The sequence below is a fragment of the Rissa tridactyla genome, chromosome 3, assembly GCF_028500815.1.
Source record: "Rissa tridactyla isolate bRisTri1 chromosome 3, bRisTri1.patW.cur.20221130, whole genome shotgun sequence".
NCBI lineage: Eukaryota > Metazoa > Chordata > Aves > Charadriiformes > Laridae > Rissa > Rissa tridactyla.
In genome coordinates this window covers 18,866,324-18,889,162 of record NC_071468.1, presented here as the reverse complement: position 1 = coordinate 18,889,162, position 22,839 = coordinate 18,866,324, and the positions used below count along the sequence as shown (strand labels likewise).

At 36.8% G+C, this 22,839-nt stretch overlaps 1 protein-coding gene across 7 annotated transcripts in view; it reads left to right on the top strand.

Moving 5' to 3' along the window:
- GPCPD1 (glycerophosphocholine phosphodiesterase 1) overlaps nucleotides 1-22,839 on the top strand; it is a 48,890-nt gene that overhangs the window by 24,217 nt on the left and 1,834 nt on the right. For 6 of the 7 annotated variants that reach the window (XM_054196410.1, XM_054196409.1, XM_054196408.1 and 3 more), the window contains exons 7-19: nucleotides 1,130-1,253; nucleotides 4,017-4,263; nucleotides 5,350-5,512; nucleotides 5,602-5,734; nucleotides 5,968-6,022; nucleotides 7,729-7,821; nucleotides 9,718-9,795; nucleotides 10,903-10,942; nucleotides 11,740-11,801; nucleotides 13,216-13,281; nucleotides 14,268-14,404; nucleotides 15,610-15,745; nucleotides 16,086-16,246. In XM_054196410.1, the coding sequence (XP_054052385.1) occupies nucleotides 1,130-1,253; nucleotides 4,017-4,263; nucleotides 5,350-5,512; nucleotides 5,602-5,734; nucleotides 5,968-6,022; nucleotides 7,729-7,821; nucleotides 9,718-9,795; nucleotides 10,903-10,942; nucleotides 11,740-11,801; nucleotides 13,216-13,281; nucleotides 14,268-14,404; nucleotides 15,610-15,745; nucleotides 16,086-16,246 (1,495 nt within the window). Of the gene's footprint in view, nucleotides 1-1,129; nucleotides 1,254-4,016; nucleotides 4,264-5,349; nucleotides 5,513-5,601; nucleotides 5,735-5,967; nucleotides 6,023-7,728; nucleotides 7,822-9,717; nucleotides 9,796-10,902; nucleotides 10,943-11,739; nucleotides 11,802-13,215; nucleotides 13,282-14,267; nucleotides 14,405-15,609; nucleotides 15,746-16,085; nucleotides 16,247-19,157; nucleotides 19,257-22,839 lie in introns of those variants that run through there. The other variant, XM_054196415.1, reaches the window with a different exon arrangement.

Sequence of the window (22,839 nt, the reverse complement as noted above, 5' to 3'; positions counted from 1 at the left end):
CACTCGGGCTGTAATTGCTTCTAATGTTAACAAAAGACTGCTAGGAGGATTTGAACTACTGTCAGCGTGCTGGTGTTAAAGGTTGAAATTTGCGAACTTTAGATCATGAGCATGTATTTTTTAGAAATACAGAATAGAGTGTTAACTTTCTCTTCAAACCTAGCCTTAGAAAAAAAACTCTTCCTGCCTAGAAAATATTGTCACTTACACTAAATGTACACAGTCTGCCTCTTCAGTTAGGCACATAACTGCCAAAACCTCTCGTAAGCTCAAACCTCATGTTCTTGTGCGTGCATATGTCTCGCTTTTGGCAGTTCTAACCCGCCACTCATTTAACGCTCGATCCCTTGGTGCCTAAGGTAGCTTTGTCACGTCTCACGCAGCTTGTATTAAAGCTTTTCTGTTTTTCTTCATATCCTCATTGAATGATACGTTTTGCTAGGATCTCTTCAAAACTGCGGGTTCTCCTTCAGCACCTGGTCTGGCAGCTTGTGCTTTCTGGCCATCCTCTTTGTAGGCTTTCCTTGTCCTGATGGTGAGGTTGAGGATTCTCCTCCATGTTTTGTTTCCCCATCATGTCTCTTGCTATATCCTGTCCTGCAGACTTACACTGCTTTTCTGGCATTGATTATGATGAGCTAATTTGACACCTGTATCTCAATAGAAACCGGGAGTCTCAAGTTGGAGGTAAATCTTCAGAGTTTCTGTCAGTGTTATTCCATGTATTGAGAGATCCCTGGACAAAGGAATGTTATATCTACCTTTGGAGACTTAACTTAGCCCTTGATACCATAAATAAAATTAACACTGGAATACTTAGTGCTCTCTTGCAGACAGTTTACAGGTGAAGCTGGTGAAGATCATTGTTCCTATTTAATCCTCTCAAAAGCCAGCAAACAAGTGCAGCATCTGTTGTCTATTCTGGGTAGTTCAGGAAAGATGAGTGAAAGGATGCACTCAACAATTGCTCTGGAAATACTATTGAATAAGGCGGTGATAAGGAGGATTGTCTGGAAGATGGTGTCAGAGGAACTGTATTTATGTTCTATATTAAACTGTCTAGATCTCCCTTTAGAAAATAAAATAAGTTATTAAATGTGTCTTCTACTTTTTGTTTAATTTTTGATAGATGGTATTGAAACTGTGGATGCTGGGTGGCTGACATGTCAAACAGAAATAAGATTACGTCTGCATTATTCCGAGAAACCACCTGTAGTGATATCTAAGAAGAAATTTAAAACCTCAAGGTTTAGGTAAGAGCCTGCTCATCACAGTTTGCGATTTATCTCGCGTTAATTGTCAATACCAGTGATTCTTTTTTACTCAATTAAAGTAGCCTTCAAATTAATTTTGGGTTGCTAATAGGGGTGTATTATCAGGCTAATTTCCAGGTGTTAAAGTACTTTGTAAAAATACAGCGATAACATTAAATCAGTGCTGTGTTTGTTACCTCATTTTATTATTAATGTAATGTCGAAAGAGCTTCTTCTGTTTCAACAGAGGAAGGCAAACAGTCAGACAAAACTATTCTAGTTTCACTGCTGACTTAATACTTTTCAATTCTTGCCTTTCTGATTGTTATTAAACTGTTAAATATGTATAAAGCAGATGTAATAGCACAAGTTAAGTGGTAGGTAACAGGTGTCTTTCACAAATACTTATTCCATACTTGCCCTGGTGTTTCCTGCTTCTTGGCTGGAACTGTAGTGTTCTTAAGTAGTTCTCTGCTATTACTTTCAGAGAGTTTTCTTTGTTCTTTTTTCTTCTTGAAAAGAGCAGAATGGAAGTGGAAACTGGGGGAAAGGAAAGGGAGAAGTCTTCCGGGTTTTTTGTTGCTGACTACTTCTTTTCCTCAATGAAGTAAACAGCCCTTTCCATGTAATACATCGTTAATTCCCCACTGGTATTACAGATTTCCAGTCAGCGTGGGTTGCGGTGATAATAGCATTCTTTAATCACTTCTGTTGCTATTTCGATCAGTTTGGTGGTTTTATCTGCAGAGGTGTCTCAAAAAGCAGACATTATTATAACTATGCAGTTGACTGACAGAAGTGGGTATCTTAGTCCTGATGTTTTGAGGACTGCACTATTGCCTCAAGTGTTTTATCTCCTCCTTCTCTTTAATTTCTGGGATCTGGAGTTTGCTCTTTCTCCCCTGGCCTTCCTGCACGTGGTGTGGTGTGGTTTTTTTTGGTTTTTTTTTTTTTTTTTTGGAGCTCTGTGGTTGCCAAACTTTATCCCAGCACATATCATTGTAGTGTGTGGTGTAGGCTTGTTTTCTGCATCTTTTGCAGTATATATTTTTTTTTTTGCAAAACAATGTAAAAGAACGTAGCAATGTATAAGAACCTCTCCTTCTTAAATAGAGCCTGATGTATCTCTGAATGCATGATGATTGTTACTATGAACAATGCTCAGCAAAAGTGCTTTTTTTACAACAGCAATTTTTGCTAGTGTGTTAGCCATGTGTTACTCTTGCCAATGAGAAAGAGGGGAGCAGGACTTCTCGGACCCTTTGACAGACTAACAGTGTTTCTCCCACTCCTAATCTTGCATACAGCCCATCTTGTTTGGAAAGGATTATGGGTCCCTGTTTTCTTCAATGGAAAACATTAAAAAACCCCACAAACTATTTGGTATTTAATTGCTAGAAATCAGATTTTGAGCTTGTAATGTGAGAAATTTCCAGCACGCCACTATCAAAGTGATTTACAGGTCCTTCAGTTAACCTGGGAGTTACTTCTGTATACTCTGTGACTTATTTTGGTGGTCTGACACTTGATTTTTTTTTTTTCAATTTTTGTTTTGTTTTTATCCTTCCCCCACTTACAATTCTTCTGATGAGGGGAAAGTTAATTCTCACTGAAGAATGTTGTATTAAATAAATACTTATGTCCTGTTCTCTAGAGCTTTGCAGTTTTTCCCTGTGTGTTATAGTAGGTAGAGAGATAGCAATTTCTGAAGCCTGATCCTTGTCTAAATTAGATGGTTGAAATCCAAACTTGATAAGCTGGATGCATTGATTAGATACTCTTATTTTCCATATTCTGCATAAAGTTAGATGTGCCTAGGTAGTTCTTATGACTGTCCCCTTCTATGGCAGTGTCATTTTTCAAGTTTGTGGAGCGTCTATGTTGTGACTTCTGTTTGTGGTTTTTTTTTATTTTTATGAGGGTATTAAGAATGTGGACTTAGTGTAAAGGACTTCTGTGATTGTAATTGTCTCGTTGAGATATGACTTCAGTTTTACTAGTGAATTGGCATCCTAACTAAATGATAACTCTTTATCCCATCTACTGCTTAGATGATTTGTAAAGGAATTAGGCTTACTCACATATGCTTCCATCACTGGTATAATTCATTCTATGTGGAAGGTTTGTTCTGTATAATAATGAATTCTCGGTCTTAGAGAGGCTTATTCTTCGTAGTCCAGGATTTTTCAGAAATTATGTTCGGTTTACTTTTAAATGATCATTTAGGATTTCTGAAGGGACTTACTAATTATGTCAGACTATCTTGTTTATGTCTAATAGAATACATTTATCTGCTTTATCCAGTGTTCAGAGATACTTAAAGTTGTGTGTGTGCTTATCAGCAGCCATCAACATTCAGATATTGATCTTGATGATTACTGCTATTTTCAGTGCTTTCCATTAGCCTTTCAGCATTACGGGTATCAATCTGTGGAGAAAGGCTGTCTATTTGGCAGCCCAAATCCTTAATTAGTTTGGTGAAGTGCTGCTTCTCAGACCGCTAGCACAATTTTCACATTTACCCAGGTTCCAGTTCTAGAAGTGACTTGAGCACTTAAATCTGACTAAAATAAGATTTAGACAAAAGCTGCAAACTCTGACTCTTGTGAGGGCCCACTGCGTTGACTGCTGTCCTGTAGGTCATGGTGTTGAGAAAAATCCTTGTGTTGTATGAGCTTCTGGGCAAGCTTCTTTCTAATTCTTTAGTGTTTCCAGAGACACTCCCGTGACTTAACCATTTGTCTTGTATTTCTGGTTGAATAGAGTAAAATTGACTCTAGAAGGCCTAGAGGAAGATGAGGATGATGAAGAGGGCCAAGAAAAAACATCCCCTACTGTCCCTCAGAAAATGGCAAACACTGTGGAGTTCTCGTTAATAAGTAACAACGAATATAAATGCCGACACTCTCAGCCAGACTGTGGTTATGCTTTGCAGCCAGACCGATGGATAGAATACACGATACAAACCATGGAGCCTGATAACTTGGAATTAATCTTTGATTTTTTTGAGGTATGTCTCTTTACTGCTAAGAAGCAAATCCAGTCTGCCTTTGGGAGTTAGAGTCAATTACCACGAAGACTTCGCTGTTGGGATAGGGCCATTGCCTGATATTCTTGATCTTTTGGACTCGTGTGAACAAGTTATGAAACTATGGGCTACTACCCCATTTTGCTGAAAGGTTTTGCGAGTCTTCTCGATATGGCACAGAAAGTTTTGCAGTTTCTGCTCATTTAGAAGTCAGTACAAATTAAACTCAAATATTAATGAGCAGTACTGCATGTTGTTAGGTTGGCTTGATTTTTATCCTTTATCAGAGATAAGTTTTGCTTATCCTCCTTGAATCTGAACAATGTGTATATAAACTAGTTAAATTATAATTGCTTGATCTTAATTTTTAAGTTATAAATAAAAGAGATTTCTCTGAACTAACCAGTTCAAATTAAAACTGGGTATTTGTGGGTTCTCACTACTCCATCTGTTATTTTGCACTCTTTTTTCCCTGAAAGATCTTAATATTCAAAGTCCTTTTTAAAAGAAAACAACTTTTATCTCTTCATAATGTTTATGCGGAAGAAAGTTTTAAGCATTGGTCTAAAAACACCCTTAAGATCGCTTATGTTCGTAACTGTAAAATGGCTATGTAGTTCCTGAACTTGACTATGGTCAAGTGTATGTTCTGTGTGTTAGTTGACCTCCTCCTTCCCTGCAAATGAATACAAAGTTATTTTAAACATGTATATTATTTCAGTTCATCTTTGTTCTAAACATGACTTGGGTTTTTTAGAAGACAGACTATTCCACACATGTAATTTTGATCTGAAAAGATGATCAAATCCAAGAGTTTCCAAAGACAAATGTACATGCGTTTTGTAGATTTCCATCAAAAATTTCATATTCCTGATTGAAATTTTCAACACACTGTTACACTAAACAATTTTCAGCCTGAAATTAGTATTTTCTGTAACACGCAACAAATTTCTGTTACATCAGTGCCTGTTTATGTCTTCCTGAGGAGCAAGGAACAAGAGTTTGTTTAGAATTCTCACCTGTGTCTAACAGTAGGTATTTTGGTTTTTTATTTGTTTTGTTTTTTAGGAAGATTTAGGTGAGAAAGTAGTACAAGGTGATGTCCTTCCAGGTCATGTAGGTTCTGCCTGCCTCCTGTCATCTACAATTGCAGAACTTGGAAAGAGTGCTGGAATTCTTACACTTGCTATTATGAGCAGAAATCCAAGGAAGACAATTGGAAAAGTTAGAGGTACAGTTGATGCACACAGATGTAGATAACTTCACTGGAAGTAATCCATTAATTATTGACATGTGAGCCATTTGGTATTTTTCTTGTAGTGGACTACATAATTATTAAGCCGATCCAGGGATACACGTGTGATATGAAGGCTTCATATGCAAAATATTGGAAGCCAAGAACAACTCTAGATGTTGGACACAGGGGAGCAGGAAATTCTACAACAACAGCTAAGTAAGTTAACTTGCATTTTAATCTGAGGATGGTGCTATGTTTAGTTTCACTGACATCAATTGAGGAAGCAGACAGTTTAAAAGAAAAAGCTACAACCCATAATCATTTAAGTCACTTCAATATCAAATGTGGCTGTCTTCTAAAACAGACTTCTGATTTGTATTTCTATTGTTTTAATGGACTTCTGTGCCATGCTGCATCGAACAAAACCTTTTTCTGTGGTGTTATTTCAGACTTGCGAAAGTTCAAGAGAACACCATTGCCTCTCTGAGAAATGCTGCTAGTCACGTATGTACGCACATTGCATGCACCTTGTACCTGTATAATTAAAACTAGCTTGGCTTGTATGCTTAATTCCCATGATTCAGTACAATGAATGGTAATTGCACTGATACAAAATTACATCAAATCGCTGTGTAAGTTCCCTGAGAGATAGGAAGGGAAGTTGTGACCTAATACAGGGAAAGTTTTAATCTCAACCCTGCAGAGGCATAGGGTTGGAATAATTTTGAACAATGAATAAAATTTTGCCTCTGCCTGTCAACATACTCTCAGGTGGCAAAGGTCTCATTCAGGGACTGGTGAGTACCTAAAATTGGTGTCCAAAAATGAGACTCGGGAGCTGAGTTGGAGAATAAAAGAATCCTTTGTTTCAGTGCTTGCTACAATGAAAACTTGGAATCCTAAGATGAGACTTTCCATTTGGGAGATACTAGCTTCAGATACCTAAATTCTGTGATTGAGGTGGTCACTTCTGTTCCTTCCAATCTGAATCTGAAGCGTTACGCTTATTGGCTACAGATTCTGGAGTACCGTACTCCCCAAGAGTCTTAGCTGAAAGCTTTCTCTTGTTTGGCAGTCAGAGTACAGTTTGAACACAGTGTCTGGACCAGGCACTGACTACAGAGCAAAAAAACCTGCAGCTACTAAATGTTCCTTTTGAACAGTAGCTCTTAATTTCTGGGTAGATGCTGCAGGTTTATAGACAGCTTTTAAAAAGCCCACAAGAAATAAGCATTGAGGCGGAAACTGACTACAGAGCCTTCAGCAGCATCACCAGAGAAGTAATTTCAACTATTTGCAGCTGAAAATGCTGAATGCTATCACTCTAAAAATATTTTTGCTGAGGAAAGGGCTGTAAAAAAGCCAGTCCTATTTTCTTCCTGTACGGATTGAAAGATAGTGTGTGAGTCAGGGTGATAATTTGATAAGTGTTATTCTTGGAAGACTTTCCAAAGAATGATTTACAGACAGTCAAAATAAGTAAAAAAAAAAAAAAAAACAAAACAAAACAAAAAAAAAAAAAAAAAACAAAAAAAACCCCACCAAAAACCAAAAGCAAACAAAAAAAATACAACTTGTTTCTGTGGATTTCTCTTTCCATTTCTTTCTGGCCCTGCCTCTTCTCAGAAAGATTGTACTTAGAGCTCTTGTTTGATCTTTCTTCCTTTTTAAGCTTAAGAGGAAATAACATGTATTTGAAAAGGACTTGAAAATACTGTATGTAGCTATTTCTGCTCTTGCACATGTAACAACACGCTACTACTGTATTATTCACTAGTGACTCCAGAAGCTCCTCAGTATACAGAATAGCTCCCTGAAGCTTTGCCAATTTGTAGCAATCGCTCATCCCTTGGTGGGGAGGAGGGAGGAAGGGCACCATGAAGGCATCTATATTTAAAAGCATCATCTTAGCCTTTCTCTGAAACCAAATTTACAATACTGGAGCGTTACTAGAGGGTTTACAAGATTAACCAAGCTATATGTGTCAGAGCTGCGTTACAGTAATTAAAATACTTCCTCATATGATTTTTTTTTTCATTTCTAATCCATTGTTGAGTGTGATTAAACTGGAAAGAGCCAGTTGCATTCAACGTCTCATTGATGTCCAGGACCTGTGAATACTTGGCAACTTGTCTGCAGTTCTGTAGTTCTTGTGCATAAATAGCTAATGCGTTTTTGTTTTGTTCTGTGTGTTTTCCAATTTTCTGTAGGGAGCAGCATATGTGGAATTTGATGTACATCTTTCTAAAGATCATGTACCCATTGTATACCATGATCTCACGTGTTGCATGGCCATGAAAAAGGTAAAGAAGACAATATCTGTATTTTATTGTTAAATGTGACCATTCGGGAAACTAAAATGCGAAGCTCTCATAGAAATAATTCTGGGGCATCAAAGGATGGAATGGGAATAAATATGTGGCGTTACTGCGTGCATAAAGTAGAGCAGGGAAATTGAGTTCTTCCTTTTGATGTTGTAGCAACAGCATTTCAGGTGCGTGGTTTGAGACTCTTCAAGCCTACGTTATAGTCTTTTTTAGCTTTTTTTAACTTATGGTTTGGAAGAAAAAAGCAGACAATTGCACTACGTTCAGTAGCGCCTCTGGGACTCTCTTAGACTGTCAGTCTTAAAACCGGTTGTCTCTTTTTGGAGGGACAGTCAGTGTGATTCTCAGCATGACTTCTCACTCCTGCTGATACTTAAATGTATACTCCTCTTAAGCAGTTACATGCTCTTAAATGCCCTTTAGGTCAAACCAGTCTACCTTGTTTGGTATCCCAGTAGTGGCCAGTAGATTGAAAGCAGAGAAGTGCAAGAAACAAGGATCCCCTTCGTTTAGGAGGTTTGATTAGCCACAAGTGGCTTGGCTTCCATTAGTTTTTCTAACTCTTTCTTTGACCATTTTTTACTTCTGCGTTTTGCTCTGCTCTTTACTGTGGGACAGTAAGTGAGGCTGAACATCTGCTTTTGGATTGCTCGGTGGAACAGAGGAAAGGAGTTAAGACAGAGGTTCTAGGAGCAGGAAAATGGTTCTTGGAAGCAAGTGTCCTGTTCCTTTCCTTGCTTACCTCATGAGGTTGCAGTTGTTCCTTCTTTTTTAACCAAAAACTATTTTCTGCTGTTTTTGTAAGAGGCAAGAGGACCATAACATAAGAAGCAGTGAACAGAGCTGTTACACATACAGTTAAGCATTCCTTAAAAGGTCCTCTGAACAGACTATCACAATACCTCTTAAAAATACCCAGGTTTTATGAAGCATAACAATTGAGTGCTTTCATGGAGTAGAGAGATGTGACACTCCTTAATAATGAGAACACCATAGGCATAAGGACCTGACTTAAAAAAACCCAAACGCTGAGGTGTTTTTCCATCTGGTCTGTTGCATGTTCTCCTCTGAGGCCAGAATACTTGGCGTTCAGCAGCAGCACAGAGGTTGGACTCTGCTCTGCTGTAGTTTTCTTCCTTTTCTAGTTCTGGCAGTGAAAGGAAAGCTAGCATGGCAGAGCAGACTGCAGGATAAGTTCTTTCTGTCTTCTTGGCACTAAGTCCGTGTCGTCAAACCCTCACACCTGTTGCGATATTGCAATTTATAAGAAGCTTTGAACAGTTGTGGAAATGGAACTGTGACTATAAGGGAAATGCATATTCAATGTATGTTGAATCAGTATTGTCTTGTTGAGTAAAAATTTCTTTATAGTGAAGAGGGGAACTGAAAAATGCATTGACAGATGTAATTTTTTTTTTTCCACACACTATCTTTATTTTGGGGTCGGGCTGTGTGTGTCTCAGTTTTAGCAGGACACTTGTCTTTTTTCTTTTTATTAGTTTCTGAGATAATAATAAACTGAACTACCTTGGACTATTTTTTAAATGAATTTCTTGCAAACTTTTTTCCTTGAATACATTAACTGATCAAGTTTTTACAGAATAAATGTGCTAACCTTTTCTGAAGATAGAACACTGAAGCCTCTGACTTGCATGAAAGACAAAATCTTATTTTTTCAATTTGATACCTGTTTTATCCCATATGTGGTCTCCTGAAAACTGATCATCTTGCTTGTGTTATAATAAGATATCACTTATATCTTTATCAATAAAGAGAAAAAATTAGTTGCCTTTAATGTTACCATACTAAAAGCCTGTAGACTTTTTTTGTAGTTTTCAGTGATGCTTAATTATGTATTATTTCTCTTTGAAGAAACTGGATACAGAGCCTTTGGAACTGTTTGAGATTGCAGTCAAAGAACTCACGTTTGATCAGCTGCAGTTGTTGAAGGTATTGTTACTTTGGCTAGTATGATGTGCCATGCGTAGAATTTCAAATTGTGTATGAAGCTTATATTTTTTTTGGAGTTAGTATAGATAGTTTGGGAGAGCACAAGTTTTTAAAATTGTAGAAAAAGTAGCTAATTCCAAGAATAGTACTTTTGCACCAGCATTACAATTTGAATACATTTCATTACTCTTATCTTCTAGAAAAATTGCCTGACAACTTGTGTAGATCTATATCATTATGCTAACATTGATAACGTTTTAAAAATAAGGAAGGCTGAAAGTGGTGGTAGGGTTCATTGAAAGCCAATGCTTTGGAGTCTTTGTTGAGGAAGAAAGATAGCTGTCACGGTCTGTCTAATTTTCAAATGTTTCCCTGGTAACAAGGGAGATCCAGGTTATGTTGAACTACTCTTTGGAGGTGTGGAAGGGTCCGTGATTCAATGGTATGGCTTGGACAAACAGGCTAGAACTAATTGATTGGTTTTATTTAATTAAGTATCGCTGTATCTTCTGAACAGAACCCCCCCTGCCTACGTCAAGGTGGGGTCAGGGGATGAGACTGGGCCACTGAAGACCCAGCTGAGATAGCTGTCACGGAAGCATCTGGCTGGTCCAAGAACTATATGTTTCTTTTTAATTAAAAATTACTTGGTCTTCTCCTTTTTGTGGAGAATTTGAATGGAGCGAGGGCCTATGCCTGGCCTGATTTTATCTCAGTACTTGACTACATTATAAAAACTGCTGCCTCTGTCTGCACTTGATTGGAAACACAAACTCTGGCATCCAACAGGAGAGGGTTTAATGTTCGGACTTATTCACATCTTAATGTTAAATTATATTATGTGTGTTTCTACCCTTGAACGTGTTTTCTGAATTTTCAGTAAGAATGTTTTTGAGCTTTCCTTGGAACCTCTGTTTTAAAGTTTGAAAGAAAATTGTGGTGTGTGTGCTCGGATTTCCTTTATTCTTTTACAAATTACTAAAACTGTGTCTATAACAGACCTTTAAACTTAAAAACAATTTAGAAGGAAAATTAGTTACGTTTTACGCGTAGTAAGATTTCTGTGGGTGGAGTATTTGTTAATTTTACTCTTCTTATGCGTTTTAGCTGGCTCACGTGACTGCCCTGAAAGTAAAAGATCACAATGGTATGTACTAGTCTGCAAGAGTCTTGACACTGACATTTATTTATTACCATGTAATGATATGTATTCTGTGGTTGCAGTCGCTTGTTCTAATCACATTTGGCTTCTTCCTGAATATTTCTAAATGCTTATGTAGTTACTTTAATTTTGTGCATGCTATAGAGTTCTTTGCTGGGAAGTAAATACTTGGACAGAAGTTACTCCCTTGGGGAGAGGGGACAGTACGGGAGAAGAAGAATGCATAGATAAATATATTTATTTATGAATAACAAAATTGCCACTTATGTTTCTGTCCTATGCTTCTCTAACTGTACCTTTTTGGCAACTCTTCAGAACTGCTAACAAGAACTTTGGTAACTGCTGTAGGGTGTCTTATTGGTGCTGTAAATTTTTGGCCTTAATTCATCCCCCTTTATAGGGACAGCAAACTGCCAAAGTATCTCGCACATTCTACCTGTCTGGGAAAAGATAAAATCAGTAATAAGCCTTGACAGGCAAGGCTGCTTCTACTGGACGTGATGCAGTGACTGAAAGGGTGAGGGAAGGGAGAAGCTGTTTCTAATAAATATTCTGTCAAGGCTTTTAATAGGGGTCAAAAAATTTTCCCAGTGGCAAACCAGGAATTGCCACCACCAATGTTGGAGTATTTCAGCGATAGAGGGAAGGCGTAAGTAATCAAAAGATAGACCCGATTCCATTCTTTACTCTTAAAGGCCTTATGATTTTGAGCCAGTCTTGTTTTTGCTGGTATTAGCAGTGCTGCTATTTGTTGTGATTTGATATTTTGTATTCCTTTTCAGCATCTTTTAAAGAAGAAGAAAATTCTGCTTTTGAGACGCAGCCATTTCCCTCTCTGCAGAGGGTAAGCAGTGAATATAGAGCAATAGAGAATGATGATTCTGGAACATGAAAAGATGTGTTTTTCTTTGTTTTGCACACGTAGCAAGGGTTGTTCATTTTTGCTTTTAGGCCTCCATTATCGATGCTGGAACTGAGAACATAGACTTTATTGCTGGCCACTGGAGCCTTTTCAGTGCTTAAAAATAATAATTTGCCTATCTTTCAAGCTTCCTAATTCACGAACCCAAGTTGTATAGCTCAGGATACACTCAGTTTACATCAGTTGGTTAACATCAGGGCACTGCATTTTAATGCATCGACAGTTATTTTCTAATTTTGGAAAAAAACTGGCCTTTGGCAATTCATCATGTACTCTTGGCCATCTAGCAGAGCCAGACACAGAGAAATGTTAAGTGAATTTCTGCTATGTTCCCATTTATGACTATTTGCCAACTCTGGGCTTTGTGTTGGCTTACTTTTCACAGAAACAACTGACAATTGTTGACCAAACACAGTTTGTTACCATTTACAATGTTTTTTTTTCTAGAGCTACTATTTTTTTTTTCTCCCTACTGTTTTTCCTGATGTCTGAACTGGTCATTAAGATGCCTTTTAGGGACTTGTTTTATACAATAATACTGCTTTTTGTGTGGATTATGGAGATGATTAATATCCAGTTATTTATAGGCTCCTGTTAGAGCATGTACGAAATACCCATCAGTTACAGGTGATATGCCCCACTGTATTTTTTTTTAACTGTTTAATCAGATTACTGCATAACTACAGAAAATAGATAACTTTGTGTAATAGACTAAACTACTCAGGTTCAATTCCTCTACCTGATTCCCCAAATTTAATTTTCTTCCTATAAGAGAGAGTATGTTAACTTTCTTTGGTATCTGACATCTTTATAGGGTTAAAGAATCATCTGCCAACATTTCCTTAATTTCATTAGCTGTTAGCTTCACCTTTTGGTTTGAAGTCACCTTATAAATAATTCTTTACAAGGATTTCACATACTTTTGTTCTCATCATCATAATGGCAAGCTCATGGATTTCATACTTAAGACTATGTGTTACTTTTTTGCTTTCAAAAAAAACTTCCTGGAGAAGTAAAAAAACTTTTCTTCTTTAGGAGTACAAATGAGGCATTTCTCACACATATTAAGGTGAACTGACTGCGCATTGTACCTTGTGAAAATATTGTCCTTCAGATTTTATCAATTTTTATGTATTTCCTAACTTTAAACTGAAGTAGAAGGTGGTGTATATGTAGTTTGTGTTACATGTTAAAGAACATGTAAAAACTTAGGGGTTTTCTTCTACTGTTAGATCCCATTGGCATTAAATTCTAATGTATTCTCCTGGTAATTACCCTTATAGTGCGTAGTTTTCCTCCTTTGCTGTGGGGTCTCTTCATAATGAATTTTTTTCAGGTCCTGGAGTCTGTTTCTGAAGATGTTGGGTTCAACATAGAGATAAAATGGATCTGCCAACAAAGGGTAAGTAAATGGAGACGAGATTTACTTTGATACTTTGCCATTCTCATGGCTAAAGCTTGTAATTTGATGTGGCGATTTATGAGATACAAAGGCATAATTTTGGGTTTTTTTAATATCCCACTGTCTTTAAAACCAGGAGTATAATAGCACCACTCTAGCAAAGGAACAAACTTACTCTTCAAACAATAGGACGTATTTATAGCATTGAGTTCATAATGCAGCTCAGACTGCTTTTAGTAGAAGACTCTAAAGTCAGTGGATCACACCAGGTCAGGCATGCTGTACGTGGGAAAAGCAACAAGAAATTCAAACTCTCCTGGCCTGGTGCAGGCACAGCTACAATGTGGTGCGGTAATACAAGCAACTGTTTCCTCCTCGTCCATAGTACTGTGGACTCAGCTGGATTGCTTAGTGCTCGGTCTAGAAGGAAATGGTTGTCATGGCTAGGACTGGAAGGCTGGAGTGGGGGAAAGAAACTTAAGTAGAAGGGTAGGTGGAAGTCTGTATGCAGAGAGACATGCCAATGCTTTTGGAGATGGGCCAACTGCAGAAAGTCTGGTACCTGCTGTTCTCAAAGCCAAAGGATAGTGCGTTGTTTTGTTTTTTTTTTTTTTTTTCTACAAATCTTATGGTTGCCTTTTTCTATGTAGAAATAGCAATACAAAATACCTGTAATAGCTTTTAGCGATCTGTCCTGGAATTCCTTTGTGTTTTCAAAATTAGAAAAGTCTTCATAAAAACTCTCCCCTTGGATGGGAAAATTGTGAATTTTTCAGTGACTCTTACTGGCGTTAGAATTTGGCTGCACCTCACAGACTGACAGTCCTGTAGAGCTGTAAATCGCATTCAGGAGACTGAAAGAGTGACTTCCGTATTCAAACTTGTAAACTGAATTCTTATTTTGCTCAGGTTTAATAAGAGACTTTGTTAAAATCATTTTATCAAACATTTATTTAAATGGCTGAAACTTTCCTTTCTTTTTCTAGGATGGACAGTGGGATGGCAACTTGTCAACTTACTTTGATATGAACCTCTTTCTAGACATTATTCTAAAAACTGTTTTGATGAATGCTGGAAGAAGAAGAATTGTATTTTCTTCTTTTAATGCAGATATTTGTACAATGTAAGTCAAGAAGAGATAAAGAATGTATTTTCTTCTTTTTGTTTTTATTTTGGTGAAATTTACTTTGGACGTAAGAATGCCCAACAGGAAACAAATAACACAAGTTTTGATTGCACCTAAACTGTGGGTGCCAAAATAGTTGGGAATTGAAACAAGAACACTTTGCCATTTGAGCTGCGTCAAAAATAAAATAGGAGAATAAAGTCAAAGTAGGTATTTTTGTCAAGTGCCTTCCTGAATGCTTCAGTCTTTCTTGGCACATCAAAATAGGTCGAGATTTCTTCTGGTAGTATCATGAAGTCTTTCAGTCCTACTTGAGGGGTATGCAAGCCTAACTTACAAACAAAATCATCTTGTTAAAGGTTTTTTGCTATATGTGGCTTTTAAAAAGGCTAGAAAATGAAACAGCTTTGGATTACCTGTGTTTGTTTTTTTGGGGTTTTGGTGGGGTTTTTTTGTTCAAGCAATTTGCTTTCCTCTTGTGGAATGTCATATTGAAGGTATTGGGGCACAGAAGAAGCATAGGAGTTGAACCGGGGAACAAACATTTGGGGTACATAAGAACTAACAATATGCTTTAGTACTTTGGAACAAGAAGTGATTTAGCACTGTCAATGAAAGGCTTTATGGAAATCTCATTTGATGGGAGAGTGCACTGATGAAATGGCATTAAGGATAAATGGGCAGAACAAAACCAAATCAGGGTACTGAGAAATGGGTTAAGAAGCAAGTGAGTAAGAGTGTAACACGCTAATCTGAAAACTTTGCTTCCATCTGTTGTTATTTCATACCGCTGTACTGGCATCCAACTTGAAAAATACGTTAGTAAGGTTAGGTGTTGGATATTGACCATGTTTATAAATTCTTATCATGAATCTTCATTTTACTTTAACATGCATTAAGAAGAAAATTACAGAATTGAACAGTCTTTGAGGATTTTATATAAACATTTTGAGGATGGGGGTCTGCGTTCAACTTGAAGTCTGGCTTTCCTTAAACTGTATGTTAATCTATAATAGTGGCAAAAGAAAGAGTTTGGAGCAGTTTGTCAAATAGTTTGATACTAAAACGTGGTGCCATCTCATTGCACCAGCCAGGATCTAGAAGAACATGCAGTGGAGAGCGTAATTCTCCTCAAATAGTAAGATTGAATTCTCCTGCTTTTTAACACATTTGCTAATTGCAAACTACTTTTTTCCTAACAGGGTTCGGCATAAGCAAAACAAGTATCCTGTGTTATTTCTCACCCAAGGAGAATCTAAACTCTATCCAGAACTTATGGATCTTAGATCTCGTACAACTCCAATAGCCATTACTTTTGCACAGTTTGAAAACTTGCTGGTAAGCTGACACGTTCTGGTATTTACTCTGCAGTAAAATGAAACTAAATTATGACTCCTTGTTGTAAATCTATTGTTTTTGACACTAATGCTTAAAATCACAATTAACCTCATAAAAGAAATACGCTAATATCAAACTGCCAAAATAACGTCCTTTGTTTCAAATGTCTGTTTAATACATTGTTTAAAAAAATAGTGCTATCGGTAAACTCTCTAATTGTATTCAGTTATTTTTATTATTACAGATGAAATCGTAAGGAGCTGTGTGTCAAAAGATTAAACAAAGCTGATGTGAGTGTGTTTCAGAAACATGGATTTTAATTGAAGTCTTTATATTTCAGGGAATTAATGTGCACTCTGAAGATCTGCTGAGGAATCCATCATTTATTAAAAGGGCCAAATCTAAAGGCCTGGTTATTTTTTCATGGGGCGATGATGCAAATGACCCAGATAACAGGAAGAAGTTGAGAGAATATGGTGTTCATGGGCTCATATATGACAGGTACTTCATTTTGGTTTAAAAATAATAAAGCTGAGAAACTACTGTATCCTGATTCTTGTGAAATTTCACATTGCTTTTTGATTGACTGGGTGCAGAATATCTTCCTTTTGTACTAAAAGTACAAGGAGTTCATAAACCCAGATCAAGAACAAGACCAACACTAATTCCTACTCTTTTGGTTGTATATATAAAGCAAAATAACTTTTGTTTCTCCTGAGGCTAAAGTAAATGTAATTTGATATAGTGCATGGCATACACATTTAACATGTCTTTAACATTCCTGATGATAATTTGTACACGACAGAAGGACAGTATTATTTACGTGTTTGGCTGAAATCTTCAGCTTTCTACATTTAGTTATGAAAACAGTTAACACAACTTGGAATAAATGATTGTAACTTATTTTTTTGCTAACATTCTGTTGTGTTTCAAAGCTGTGAATTCATCATTTTTCCTATTAAAATTAGCTTGGAGTGACTCACAGGGCAAACTGCCAAATTAGTCACTTCAGAAAGTAGTTATTATACCTACACAGGTGGACATCGGAATACTGTGGTCAATCTTTGGACAAAAATTAATTCCTTACAAAACTCAAAAGTTTTAGCTCTTATCATAAAAGATGTGAAATTCATTATTACCTGATGATGATTAATTTGGAAAGCTGTATTAAATTAGAATTTCTGATAGATTACAAAGAATGTAGTTGGGAAAGGATTAAGTGTAACTGAAGTGTCAAATTATAGACAACTTTCAAACCTTTTGCTTTAGCAAGAGCGTTGCTTTGCATATTGTTTTACTTAAAAAAAAAAAAAAAAGCAGAGAAGGATCAAGTAGATCAAGTAATTGTCAAGGGCTTTGTTTTGTAAAGTCTCAAGTTGACATATTTAGAGGCAAGAAATCAAATATGTTTACTCTTAAAGTTCTGGGCTCCCAGTTTAAAAAAAAAAAATTAGCTAACTCCCTTCAATCTATTCCTAACTATTGAGAGTCCTGCCAGAGCGCTGGGTCCAGCGCTTCTCTGGTTTGCTGGAGGTCTCCCTTCCTGTACCGTATAGAATGTCTCTGTCTTTTCATTGGTGGTAAAAAGAAATAAAAAGATTTTTACGTTGTGGATCAGTTTCAGACTGAAGTAATTGAAACATAAGTCCTCTTTCCTGTTACAGCAGTGGTATGTGTTGTACCTCCCTTGCAACTCGGGAGTGGAGCTCCTTTGGTAGATCAAAAAATCTCTCTGGGCTAGTGTGCAGACGGAATGCTTCTCTGGCTCTTTAGTGTACAGTCTATGTACACTGTGGTGAAATGTGGTCCTATGGTATGCATAACTTGAAGTGATTAATTATTGGCCTATAGAAAGGTGTGCTGTTTTAATCAAGTACTACTGCCTGAAGTGTTCTTACGAAATACCTGTTCACTGATGTCTGCTAATCCAGTCTTCTAGAGTTATTAATTACTCCTGATGTAATAGATACAAACTACTATGGTAAAATAGTAAGACAGGTGATGGCCTTATATCTGACTTCATGTTACTTTTATTACTTTAGACACTTAATTGCTCAATGCTACTTAAATAATATTGCATTTAGGTCAAGGCTGCAAGTCTGTTACGTGTCATCTTATGTTCCCTTTTGTACTGTTCAGTGTGTTTCAAGTTGCAGTACAATAGCAGAACACCTTTAGCCTCACCTTTTGATGACTAACCAGTTCATTGGAATTGCTTATAGGCTGAATTCCTTTGTGGATTTAACTGAACAAAAAATTCTCAACCTTTCTGTGCTATTTAGACCATCTAGATTCATAAGAGTATTCACCTCTCTTCTCACCGCCTGCCCCCTGTATCTCTTCCCTCTTGTTGACATCTTTCCGCTTCATTAAGAAGAACCCCAAAATTAATATTAATTCCAAAGCTTTTTAAAAAACAGCAGTTCAGTGGTGCATTTTTTCTTTCTTTATCAAGTTACAAACTGCAATTGAGTAGTAAACAGTTATCTCATTTCAGTATAATTGTTGCAGGCTCGTTAACTCCAATTTCTAAATGTTACTGACCTCTTTTTTCTGTAGGCCAAAACAAATATTGGAATGTTCCTTTACAATTCTTAATATTTTTTCAAAACTTACTAATTATCTGAATAGAATTAAATTTAATCTTAATATAGGTTTCTCTGAAGCAACATGACGTTTTCTGAAAATTCCATCAGGTATCTCAAGCTGGACACTTTGAAATGCGGGTGGTACCTGCAGGTCCTGGATGACAAGTCTAAATGTAAAACCTGGCACCAAGTGTTTCCATTCACAGTTAGAACTGCTGGGTAAAGGGACAGTCTTTCAAATCATTTGAGAGTATGAAGTTAATATCAAGAGTTTAAATTGTCAAAAGTTTAAATAGGTATGGTGTAAGCATGCGTATTCTGTGCTGTTTGAAGTTTAGAAATAGATAAATTCAAAACTACAGTGTAGCAGAAATCCAGTAAAGAGAGAGATGTACATGCCTGGTTCAAGGTCTAGAATAAGCAGGGACTGCAGTAATCTGTTTATTAGTGTAAAGCCAGTTTATGCTGTGGTTGCATCTTCAAATTCCAGTGTATTTCCAGGGCTGAATCAAGATGTGCTTCTTCCATGGCTTCTGCAGAATTTTGGTTCTCCGGACTTAAGGCAAAGTCCAGATATTTATCAAAAATTGCTGTGCCTGGTGTTTTGAGTTGCTGTTTACTAGACCTTTACTTAAACCATCTTAAGTGTTATTTGTCTGAATAAGCTAGGAAGTTAATACAGGAATTTTAGTGAATTTTAGGTTGCTTGGATATGGCCCTGAGTTATTTTTACTGCACGTGGTAATTATTTCAAAGATTATGAACTGTCTGGGTAGAGATGATTTCTATAAGCTACTTTTTCCAAACTTTAATCGTCTGTGTAGAATTGAGCAAAACATTGTAGCTGCTTGCGAAGATGGCAGAAAAACTGTGTCCTGAATACCAAAAGTTGCTGATACCAGTGTCGGGCAAAAAAATATACAGGTAGGGGTCTGACTTTGTTTTGCATGGAGAAAAAGTGCAAGACTAAATCTGGGAAGCTTATAAATGCCAACGCTATTAAAAGCACGATCTCGCTGGGGCAGGGGAAAGAATCTCCCCCCTGCCCCCCCCAGTCCTTTCTCCACTTGGGCTGCAGATTGTTAGACATACACAAAATCATCAAGCCAAATGGATCATCTAGTGCAGCTACCAGAACAATATTCTGTTTTTTTCCAGTGTTCAACTAGCTTTCATTTTGGCATCTAAAATATCCAAACTACTTGTGTAGTTTGCGCAGAAAAGGTGTTGCTGCGTCTGCCTCCAGGCTTTTCTTTGGGCCCTAATCCAGAAAGGTACTTTAAATGCATGACTGGGTATCTCCTGTTCACACAGAAAACTAAATCTCATGCTTAAAATGCTATATTAGTTTGATGTTTAGATTTTATTTAGAGAAGAAACTTTAACCTATTGTACTGAAGTTCTCTGTATTGGCAAAAATTATGAATTTTAAAGTAGGATTTGAGAGGTGATTTGTCTGGTATTTTTCTCCTGGATAAGGTTTGTAAACAGTCCAGGAAATACTTCTGTGTTTGAATATACTTAACTCAGTAAGAACAATGCAGTCTTAGGTTTTTACAGCAGTTGGCTATATATTAAATACCAACGTGGAGAGGGGGTGGGTGCTAAATTATACTTGCATTTTCTGTTTTTTTTTATTCACTTGACATGGTCTGAGTTCTGTTTGTTGAATAATACGCACAGCTGCATGAAAATATTACATTGGTAATCCTTAAACATTTTTGCTGAAAGCTTTTCCGTGAGAATCTTAAGCATGTTTGTCTCCTCTGTAAACACTGCAGTTCCTTACGGCTGCATGTTGCATTTGCAGACTCCAGGAAAAAAAGCTCTATGCTCTATTAGTGACTTTCCAAAACTAACACAGATTTAGCTGGTAATAAAGGCCAAAAGCATTCAAAACACTTTTCAAAACTGGACGACTGTCTAAATCGGCATCATTTTATTTGCCTGAAACTGAATGTTACTTAGGGAAATAACAGCATGGATATATGTAGGAAGTTAACTGGTATTAGTTGATTTATAATTTGATCTACTCAATGACTGAATTAAGATGTTACACAATGGCAGTGTGTAACATTGTGTCTTTTCCTGTTTTGTGAATTGCAAATTAAACTCAAGTTTACGTTGACATGTAAAGAAAAATGAAAAGTTTCAATTAAAAGCTTCATAAAGTATTTTGGTGCTGCTGACTGAGACTTGCTGGATGTATGTGTTTTCAGAGGTTGCAAAAACACTTAATAGGCACAAAGCACATCAGTTCTATGCCCACTGCATAACCCTGGAATGTCCTGCAAAGCTTTTTGTAGAAAGTGCTAATTTAAATTACTACAAAAGGACTTCCCAGTCTTCTGCAAGGCTTGCTTATTAATAGGACATCAAATGGAGGAACTTTGGTGTATAGTTACTTATAAAAAATTGTCCTGTTGAAGAATAAAGGATAGGGAGATGAGAGTTTATTCCTTATTCTGATATGTGATGTTGGAAATAATTCATACCAGAAGTCCTGGAGCTATGCTCTCGTTTTGCCAACTGCTGGTGTACTTTTATGGACCCAAACGAAAAGGGGGGACAAGAAATTCTGAGGTACAATGATAGCTGTGCCTCAACTTGTCTTCTCTGCTTTTGGTTTAGAGGAATCACTGTATATGCATTGGAGCGGACTGGTTCCAGTGGACAGTCTGAAAGGCACTTGGAGGGCTGGACTTGTCAAAAATCTCAATTGAAAAGAACTGAATGTGGAGGAAGAGTTACAGAATTCATGCTTGCCCTAGTAAAGAACTAATAAAATACCTGCCAGAAGCTGCTTAGAAACATGCTTAGCCGTGTTTTAGGAACAAGGAGCTCAGAAACATACCTTTGCACTTCTAGTGATGAGAGTTTAAGATTGGCACTTCCTGAGGTGTGTTGCTGTACAGAAGACTATCTTCTAATTTCAGTGCTTTGTCTTGAATGCATAGAGAAATTTATGATGTGTAAGCTAACTTAACTGAAGGAAGCACAGGTCGTACCTGCATCCTGGGAGGGAGGAAGGAAGGAAGGAAAGTTGGGCTTTTATTTTGCAGATAGCTTCTATTAGGCGATTTTGGGTCATATTTTAGGCCTGTATTGGATTATAGGTGCTGTGCAAGTAACTTAACTACTGTGCCTTCTGTTCATATTTTATAAAACTGGAAAGCATTTGTCCTCACTTACAGGAACTTCTTTTCAGAAACTATCTGTGGTCTTACTGTAGGCAGTGTTATCCATAACTATATTTCCTGCAGAAGTGTTTCCTCATTTGAATCCTATTTACTGTTATCACTCTTTGAGCTGCATATTATTTTTGATGTCTTGGACTTGCCAACAGTTCATAAATTGTCTTGCCAGGGTAAAAAGACATCTGGCACGGTATCATGTAGCACTCTGTTGTTTTGGTTATGACATTGTGTTCCTTTTGGACATAACTTAGAATTATGATACGAAAGAGAAAGGATGATGGAATAAAAACAAATAATGTTCTTAAAGGAATCATAAATGGAAGTATGAATATTCATAAGAGACTAAGGCAGAAGCTACAGTAATTCCTTCCAGAAGTTTTCATTTGAGGGAGATGAACCTGGAGACCTGCAATACCTGAAACTTTATATGCGCAATAGCTACTAGTGAGGGGAACTGGATACCAGGATTTAAATTTTGGATATAAATAACATAGTGATGTTAGAAATCAAAGTCGGGAGATGAGAATATATCCTTGTTATAGTAAGTGTTGTACCAAGTTTAGTTTACAGGAACATGAATGGGTTTACTTTTATAATGCATTACACCAAAATACTATTTGAGTGTTTGAGTTGTGTTCAGTGCCTACACTGTCAAACTCAAAATGTCTTTTGGATTTGGAGAATAATCTGGTACAATGTTGACAATTCAAATCCTGCAACTTTGTTTACATATGTGAAAACAAGAAAGTGAAAAGAGGATATGCTATTTAAAATAATACAATTGTTAAGTTTGCATTAGGCATAAATAAAGATCAGGTTTTCTGTTTTTCACTCTTCACCTAATACTGTAATGGTAATCTTAAAAAAAAAAAAAAAAAAAAAAAAAGGTTCTGAATTGGGGGGTGGTGCTGAAATACTTCTTGAAACCGTAAGTATAAACTCCAGTCAGTATTATGTACAAGTAGTATATCACAGTCTGTTCAAATAATCTCTCTGAAATTTCTTACGCTTTTAAGTTTGAAGCCTGGAACTCTGCTCTTACTTTACTGCATAGTGCCACCTGTAAAATCACATTTTTCAGGAGAGTAAGTGAGATTAATGACAGAGGGTAGCTTTTTAGTATATCCAGTGAAGCATTAACCATTGTGTAAAAAGAATACTATTTTATATTGCAAGATAAGCAGCAAAACTTAGGGTACTAACCTTGAACATATGTTTTCATAGACTTGCTGATACCAAATTTTACTCTAGTAGGGAAAAAAAATCCCAGTTGCTTCATCTAGTCTAAAGTTCTGTGAGCTGTCAGGTT